At 37.9% G+C, this 9,761-nt stretch overlaps 1 protein-coding gene across 1 annotated transcript; it reads right to left on the reverse strand.

Moving 5' to 3' along the window:
• Positions 1–8,755: 8,755 nt before the first annotated feature.
• Positions 8,756–9,496, reverse strand: LOC149242260 (uncharacterized). The gene has a single exon (XM_089367662.1). The coding sequence runs from the start codon at positions 9,359–9,361 to the stop codon at positions 8,756–8,758; it is 606 nt and encodes a 201-aa protein (XP_089223788.1). The 5' UTR covers positions 9,362–9,496.
• Positions 9,497–9,761: the final 265 nt, after the last annotated feature.

Consider the following 9,761-nt stretch of genomic DNA (forward strand, 5'->3'; position numbering starts at 1 on the left):
TTCCCTATCTTTATGAGAATCTTGTGTTTCATCTATTCGATGATACCCTGATGGAAAATATGTTCCCTTCAGAGAGAATCATGGTAACATCACTATGATTGCACTCTTAACTCGTATCACCTACTCTAATCGGTTTTCTATATTTGGTTAATCCTTGTCAACTCAGTCAAGTAGAGTAAGGAGAGTGGGGAAACCTTAATGAGTATATTAGAGGTATATATGAACATCCATCTCTAAAGGGACAACCTCTTCTATTCTCAATAAGTTGGGATCCCTCTTCCACCTCATGAAATAAATAAGTTCTTATGCACAACTCCTTGAAATAAAATAAAAATGAAAAAAAATAAAATAAAGGAGAAAGAAGAGAAAGGCTTCCCACGTAGAGAGGCGAAGCAAGTAACTCTGTCGGGGTACTATCCAGGCTCCCTCTGTTAGGTCCCTATACTACTAGTGTAACCCCTTATTGTTATCCCTTTATTATATTGTTGTGCCCATGTAGTTGCTATATTGTTATTATTGTGCCCCATAGAAGCCCACTATTGATATTGTTGTGCCCTTACATTATTATTGTTATGTCGGATCTGATTATATTATGACCCTTTAGACTCCTATATATAGAAAGGAGGTCTTGTCATTTGTATCATCCAAGAATTGTTCATTTGTGTAATGTAAAGGAGGTTACCCCCTCGAAGAGGCTTATTTTGAAGTCGTTGATCTATGTTTTCTATCTTTTTGTGAGCTAGTTTCATAAAATTTGGTATCAGAGCTTTGGATTCTAGGGTTTTGCTACTCCAAACAGGTCATCATGGAATTTTTGCTATAACTTTGTCTCTACGAGGTTTCATAAGCAAAAAAAAACCCCATTTGAGCCGAAATATTTTTTAACCTTGGGTCCGAATTGAAAATCTTGTCTCACTATATTTTTGGAAATATGATCTGAGGAAGTTATGGTTTTTGCAAGCTCCAAAATTCCATCTCAAATAGGTCATCATGGCATTTTCGATATAATGTTTTTTCTACGAAGTTTCAGACTCTGGAAATAAAATCCATTTGAGCCTAAATCTTGGTGAAGCTCAAACCCAAATTTCAGATATTTTTTCTTTATATTTTTGGAGATACTGTCCAAGACATTTAGGGTTTCTGCAGGCTCCCGAATATCCGCAATAGATGACCTTGGGAAAATCATCATAACTTTGACTCCGAGCATGAGATTGAAATTTCATAAGAAGTTATAGAAACAGGATAGACTGTACTTTTTTGTATATTTTTTTAGGTCCGAAGGTTGAAACAGTGACACGTGCCACTTCATACAAGTTCACTCTACTGAAAAAGTATATAATCAGGTCACCTTGGAAGATTGGGCATAACTCTTTCTTGGAGAATCCAATTTTGATCAGACTAATGGCATTAGAAAGAGGATGCAAAGGGCTACGGTAGGTCACAATTTCAGAGCTTGGATATCCAAAGTTTCAGAGATACAACAGATTCAATATCGAGATGCTAAAAGAAACAAAAAGGAATGACTTGAATCAAGAAAATAGAAACACCTAGTAAGAAAAATTGGATGGATGATTTGAAGAATGCGATCAAAGCTAAGATAAATAGTTTTATATGTGCCATGGAAGCTAATATCGATGGTAGGGAAGAAGATTTGAAGAAAGGCATGGAAGATTTGAAGAAAGACATGGAAGGTTTAAAGGAAGGTGGAACAAAAATACCACAAGAAAGGTCTCCTAATGACGAAAAGGTAGTAGAGGAAACTCATGATGAGAAAAAATAAAATGTTAATCATGATTTCATATAGTCTAACATTGGATTGAAGACCCACCATATTCCAAAGATTGATATGAGGAAGTTTGATGGCAAGGATCCCATAACATGGATACTACAGATGGAGAAATATTTTGATCTACATGATGTGCAACTGTTACAAAAGGTACGTATTGCATATTTATATTTAGAACCGAATCAATTTTTATGGTATGAAGGGATTTTTTCTCATAAACCACTTGACACTTGGTCAATTTTCATGGAGGAAATGATAGCATATTATGAGGATACAAAGAGAAACACCTTCTTTAGCCAATTGATAAATCTCAAACAAAAGGGTTCAATGGCAGAGCACATTAAGTACTTCCAAAAATTGAATATAAGGATAAACGATAGTCTAGAGAAGCAGAGGATTGATGTCTTCATAGGGAATTTAAAATATAACATTCAACATGAGGTTCGTTTTTGGGAACCTGATTCATTGGAGAAGGAAATTAGGTTGGCAAGAAAAATTGAAAGAAAAATTATGGCAACAAGAAATCCTACCACTCACAATTATAAAGATGGAAGTTTTGTAACTCCTGGCCTTCCACAACATACAAGGTTGACACCACACAAATTGGAAGAAAAAGGAGAAAATGGCCCTTGTTACAGTTGTGATATAAAATACACTAAAGGTCATAAGTGTGCTGAGAAGAAATTATTTTACATTGATTGTGAAGAGGAGGAAGAAAAGGATCAAGAAACGTCAAATGAAGAGGATATACACCAGGAACCAACCCCAGAGAAAGAAGAAATGAATCCGACCATATATTGTAATGCATTGACAGGAATTACCACTCCTCAAACTCTCAAGATAGAGGAACATATCAAGAAGGAAAAGGATAACTTCACTTTCACGCAGAATCAAATGAAACAACAGGTAGATCAACATCGCAATGGAAGAAGTTTTGATATAGGGGACTGGGTATTTTTACAAATACACGCATACAAACAAATTTCCCTCAAGCAAGCTAAGAAGGATAATAAATTATCACCAAAGTTGTGACATACCTAAACCTACATAAGTACACAGTAAATTAAAAATTTTTACCCAGAGTTCTAGCACCTAACCATTACCCTTCGGAGGACATACAGGGGGGTTTAATTAACCAGTTATGTTTTTATTAAATGCGTATTTGTACCCTATTGACGTGCCATCCCTTGGCACAAGCTTTGGTTCGGTTCCCAATCCAATTCTATGGTTGTGTTCCCAGGCGCATTTATGTTGGACACTGCTGACTGACAGCTCAATCTACTGTGCTCTATTCTCTATCCTCCCACACTGTAAACAACACATTGTGATCCCTTTGGTTTTATTGCTCACTACATTATATTAAACGTTGCACTGTCTGGCTTGACGTGGCACGACAGATGAACCCTTGGAGTCTGCGACCGTGGATTCCTCACCCCATCGACGACGAAGGAGGAGGGAGGCCCATCCAATGACCTGGCTTCTTCCGAGAGGCTATTCCACCACCTCACCATGGTTATGCCTCATTCTTTCCTCTACTTGATGCATTTGGGTTCTGATATCTGGTTTCTCCTTGCACGGTGAGCGCTCTAGTTACCAAAGGTAGCCAATGGTTATGGAGCGGCTGAGACCTCCCTTGGCGCTTGGATAGCCCGATCACAAGCCAGGTTGTTTTTTCCTTGCCACCTCACTGTGATGCGTATTGCAGTTTTCGTTTTCTCTTTTTTCTACAAGCTTGATTTTCTAAACTTCTACTGCTAATCTCAGTTTTCTGATCGCAGGATAGAGGGAGATGAAGCTTTGGATTCAGAAGTTTTCACACAGGCAACCCTTTTCATGAGTTAGTGTTGGTCGTTTATTCTGGGTAAGCACTCTATGCAATTAAAGGTTTTGGGTCGAGGACATGGATGAATTCTGTAGGTTATCTGGAAATTTTACTCCAGTTTTGGAAGCTACAGTTCGTTCTTGCTATTATTGTTTAAATTCCCAGGCGTAGACCCGGATAGTGCTGGGTAGGGTTTATTGTTAACAACTGAGGGCCCCCAGTGGTCCTTCGTTTGAGACCACTCGGGGTAATTTCCTCATGCAACTTCCAGCTTGTAATTTAACTCTATCTATAGTCTCGTTGCTCTGGGTTTGCTAAAACTTAGGATTTCTAATGTTTGTCCATATTCATGGAAGGACCTTATTACTTATGAAAATATAGTTATTTGTTCGTAACCATATTCTTTATGCTAGTTAGAATTTGCTCCATGTTGAAATCGTAGGTTGCAAGAGTTGTTCCCTAATGGTCTCTTATGTGATTATGTCTCTGCAACCTTTCTTGTTGACATATATACATATACATATATATATATATATATATATATATATATATATATATATATATATATATATATATATATATATATATGTATAATTGTTATTTTTCCCTTTCCTGTGACTGTAATGAGACTGGTTCTAATATTGTATTGGTTGTGCCTGCGTCTGGATGGACTATGGCTTCAGGGGTTAATTGATTATGTTCTCGAAGTCTACTGTTCATTGTTTCTTTATATGAATTATAGTTTTCTTATAATCCAGATAGGCACCCATTACTGTTTCTTTCATATTAAGTTTATTTATAATACTCCTGCATGTCTACACATTTGAAATTGTTTTTAAAGGGGTGATTGTTTCTATTATTATGAAGAAAATAAAGTCTTACTGCAAGTTTTGTTAATGCTCATGCTTCCAGGGTTATGAATCCTGTTATGCTTCTTTTGTTTTCTCCTTTTTGGGTTGATAATCGAAGCTTCCCTGAGTGACTCGGACCCTAGAGGCAATCTTGAGGGTTTGTCTCTACGAAAACCTGAGTCGAAGAATTTCTGGTTTACTCGAATACCCCATAACAAGAATAGCACACTTACACTATCCTAAAAATAATTAAGATTTAACTCTGTACAGGTGTTCCACTTCCCTCTGAATAACTCGACAGAATGATTCTATCTCCCAGACTATGTTGTACTAGTTGCCGCAGTCGTTTTCAGACCGGTATGGTGTTACCCTCGCTAACAATGGGCCGGGTACAGCTAAACCCTAGCACTCTAACATTCAAAGATTTGGACAGCCGTCTCATCCCTAACGTATTATAATTTGTTTAGAATTGGTTCTTTTCCCCCTGTGTTTAACTCATCTGAGTATCTCCCGAGACAGATTCAAATTATAAATTTTCGCTTAATCTTTAAGCCTCATACTTCAGGCTCCCTCTGCTACAGTTTTCCCATAGACAGAATCTCAGCTCTAAACGGATCAGCTAACCCCCAAAGGTACCTATTCATTTCTTGGTGTTACACAAAAATATCGTCACCATGATTATTTGCAGTTAGTATGGGTCCATCATCACTTGTACTGTCCTCCTAAGCAAGTCTCAGACGTCAGCTCTTCAATTCAAGCTTTGGAAATGGGAGAAAGACATTAAAAATCAATGTAACTCTGGTTCCGCACTTTCTCTCATTGTCACCTGTAGTCCCGCACCTTCTGTGTACAAAAACTGCGGACCTACCCGCTCTGTCCCTAACGGTGTAGGTGCAGACCCCTGTGAAAGTCAAAAGGCGCAAGTTTTATCTTAAAAAACTCACTTTGGGTTAATTCTAAAGGATTCTAGAAGGAATTTTGACGTGGATTGTTCGCTCTGAGGTGGTTCATGCATCCCAAAAGAGAAGGAGCTAATCCCTTGATGAGAGGAGCTATCCCTTTGAAGGAGGGCTTTATCCCTTTGAAGGAGAACCTAGTAACCTCCCTCCATTGCACTATAAATACAGGCATTGGGCTAGTTGCTGGAGAGGTTAGAAGCTGAACGTTTTTGAGGGTAAATGCTGGTGAAATCAAGACTTCCTAGTTGAGCTTAAGAGGAGAGATCACATACCTTTTTGGCTTCATTGGGGAGTGAGTGAAACTTGTCAAAGTAGAGGAGACTTCTTGTTGGACCCTGGGAGGAGCTTGTACAGCGTGAAGGAAAAGGTTGTAAAGTTCTTCTTCTTTTGAATTAATACAATCAAACTCATTTTTCTCAACAAGTATCTTATGAACAATGTAAACTTTGAAACGGGAACTGATACTGTTACCCGTTTTGTAGAGGTGGCAAAAAAATGACCCGATTTTCAAAAGTGGTGATGCAGAATACACATGTTTTTTTTAGAACATGGTTTTTGGAACTTTAATTTTTTTCATGTGCATTAAGTTTTAGAATGGTAGTGAATGGTAGTGATTTTCATCCTGATTTTAAAAAGTGAGTATTCTGCATCACACCCTTTTTTTAAAAGACCTATTTTTTGACTTTAAATTTTCTAGTGTGTGAAATGTAAAAAATTATTTTCTAAATTTGATAGTTTTTGAAGTCGTCATTGTATTCATATTTTCTTGTTCTCTATCTTAATTTTTTTTTTTTTAGTGGGCTTTTTATTGTTTTGCGTTTTTAAATTAGAAAGTCGATAGTTTGAATTTTAGATAATCTACATATTTAGACATCCTTAATTAATTTTTCAATCCACATGAAATAATTGTTTCTAAAAAACAACATTTTTTAACAATGGATATAAAAATAACCATTTTTAACATAAATATAACAAAAAAACTAAACGTTTTGATAATTTTTTGCTAGAATTAACATGTCAAAATCACAATTTTTATACAAAAATATTAACTAAAAATGGTCAAATAATAGTATTTTTTATGAATTTCATGTCAAAAAAATAATAATAACAATTTTTTTTTTCAAAAAATAATAATTAACTTAAAAATCAATGCGAAAATCACAGTTGTGCTCTCTCCTTTGAAGATGAATCAAAATGTCCTAAATGTGCCATTGATTCCTTTGAAAATCATTCATAAAAGAAATAATTTCATTTCGGTCATCACATTTGTCATCACATTTGTCTGGGGTTTGTAAGGTTCGCAGAAGAATTTAAGTGGGCCCATACTCCATGCAGGAAGATGCTACCCCATGTCATAATCTGTGTATAAATAAACAATTCATACATTATTCGTAACATCATATTTTGATATTGTGATAAACTTTTTAACTTATAGAACCCATTTCTCTCTTGTTCATATGTTTACCTTTTATCTCTCTTTCATAAGTATGCCTATTGATATGATTTCCTCTTAAATAATGTTGTAATAGATTTGAGGTGCCATGCTCAAAAGTTTTCATAACCTAACTATAATTTCAATACCTCTAAATCATGATTCATAATATTAACATAGTATAAAATCTAATGCTAAATTATATTACTTAAATGCAAAATGATATATTTATTAGAAACAAGGATGATAAAATGACAAGATTGATTATAATAAGTTACTTAAAAATAATGTGCAACTATGTAACAATAATAGGTGCAACAAAACATAATGATGCTATTATGATGTTTTATGAACACTAAAATGACTATTGATGCCTTAAAAAAAATGTGGCACTTTCAAATTGAAAAATATTAAAAATATATATAAAAATAAAATTTACAAGAATATTAAAAAGATATATAAAAATAAACCTTACAAGAAGCACCAACTTATATGAAAAAAATGTAAAATTGAAAAAAACAAAAAATATAAAATTAAGAAAAATACATGTAGATGTTAACTATTTAATACCTCTGAAGACAAAAGTCATAAAATTAGCGACATATTAATACAAAAGCTCTAATAACAATCCATATTGGTGCAAAGCATTATAAAAATAAAAATAAAAATTCATAATTTAATAAAAAAACAAACAAAACATATGTTATAATAATAAAATAATTAGCACAATCCTAAATATTATTAAAAAGTACATAATCCGAATTGAGATAGTCGTAAAAGAACACTCGCTTGCCATCTTTGAACCTACAACTAAGGCTTATTATATAGCTCATGTTCTGTGAACCTTAAACACACATAAATAAATAATAAATATATTTCTTTTGAATACAAACCTGATCACTGGTGATCTTGTATCTTAATTGGTTATCCAACTGTTTACACATCGATGGTGTTCATTGCTATCAGTAGGACGAAGGAAAGTCTCTGGAATCAAGGATATTATGGCAAAGAACAATATAGAACAACAAATGGCCAAGCACATCCCTTGCTTGTAACAGCGGATAAAACGGTGTTACCATGTGTATAATTCATTGCTCACCAATTTTCATGCTCGTGACCAGCGGAAATAATCTTCTAGAAGAACGAACGTTACCTTGAATACATTTTAAAATCTTAAGCCGTTTTGAACGGATAGCTTCTTTTTTCATAAGATAGCTGAGAACGAGAACGAGATCGAGGCAATTTATTCCAAATTTTCTGGAAATGCATTAAGGCAGCTGTTGTGCAAAACATGTTAATTACTTGTCACGGTGACATCAACCGACCTGAAATATTTCAACCAAGCATCCGCGCTTATGATCCAGAACAGGATGTTTGGCTTATGTTAGAAGGGATTGACAAAAGTTTTCACAAAAATGCGCACAGATCTGAGTTCATGTTTGTAAATGGAAAGTTGGTCATATATCATATGTGGGAGCCAAATGATTTGAGATTCTCAATAATTCAGATCAATGAAAGACACCCGCAGTGGCACCCCCAGGCCGCCCCGCCCCGCCCGACCGGCGGCGGGTCGATTCCCGGAATCGACCCGCCGCCGGGTCGGGCGGGGCGAGGCGGCCCGGGGGTGGCGCTGCGCATCGTCGGCGCCGCGCAGCGCCACCCCCGGGCCGCCCCGCCCCGCCCGACCCGGCGGCGGGTCGATTCCGGGAATCGAACCGCCGCCGGTCGGGCGGGGCGGGGCGGCTGGGGGTGGCGTTGCGCAGCAGCGGCGCCCCGCAGCGCCACCCCCGGGCCGCCCCGCCCCGCCCGACCGGCGGCGGGTCGATTCCCGGAATCGACCCGCCGCCGGGTCGGGCGGGGCGGGGCGGCCCCGGGGTGGCGCTGCGCAGCTCAAATGAGTTCACCTCATGCCGTAGAAAAATCTCCGTCCAAAAACACGTCTTGGCTGACAAAATCTCTGTTTATATAATCCTGCATCTCGCTCGCAACCCACGAATCTTCATACACTGCAAACTGTTGATAGTTTTCAAACTCGTTTTTGAAGTCCCAATTTTCACCCTGGAATTTCTGATGCGGGTTCTCGGACAAACCCTCGGCGCTCAAGATTTCCTTGGGAAATTGACAAACCGCATCCTTAAAATCCAGAACGGGGCCCGAAGGGATACCGAGATCATCGTCTGAAGCCTCTAGGAGGTAACACAGATCAATATCCGAAACTAGTGTTTGGCTCTCGTAGCCGCGAGAAATATTGGAAGCAGAGGAATTATCCGCCGAGATGGGGGCATAAAATGTGGAACATGTCGCGCTGATCTCTTCCTCCAGGCTTCTCATGACACCACAGACGACATCCTCGCAGCAGGCTGCTTGTTCTTCTGCTAGGGTTTTGTCTAGTAGCGGGAAATGACGAAATAGATCCGTTTCTTCGCCATTGAAGCGTTTGAAATCCCGGACCTCATTGGAGTCCAGCAGAACCTCCGGCTCGCGACAGCGCTTTCTGAGCGTATTAGACATGATTGAAAGACGGCCTAGAGATTCGAACACGGAACACAAGGGTGGTGATTATTCGGCTGCAGCGAAGAACTGTTCTTCCTGCTATAACAGCCGATGTGGCTAACAAAGCGCATAAGATAGGAGACAACAGGGGGATTGGCTATACGTAACCATGCATAGCAACTCAGATGAAGCTATATACTTATATAGCTTTTTTTAGTCGGAAGAGTCTTTCACATGCCAAAGGGAGTTGAAGAATCTGAGCGAAGATTACAAATAATAGCATCGAAGCTTGCAGCCGGCAGGTATGACTCCTCGTGGATGCCAATCCTCCTGTTTCAATATTGGAATCATTGGTAGATGTCAATTTTTAAGTCAATCATATCAATAAACGGTACTGCGGAACCATTTCCTTGTTGCA

This window comes from Pinus tabuliformis, chromosome 8 (assembly GCF_031772625.1).
Source record: "Pinus tabuliformis cultivar Carrire ecotype Pingquan chromosome 8, CPIR1, whole genome shotgun sequence".
NCBI classification, from domain to species: domain Eukaryota; kingdom Viridiplantae; phylum Streptophyta; class Pinopsida; order Pinales; family Pinaceae; genus Pinus; species Pinus tabuliformis.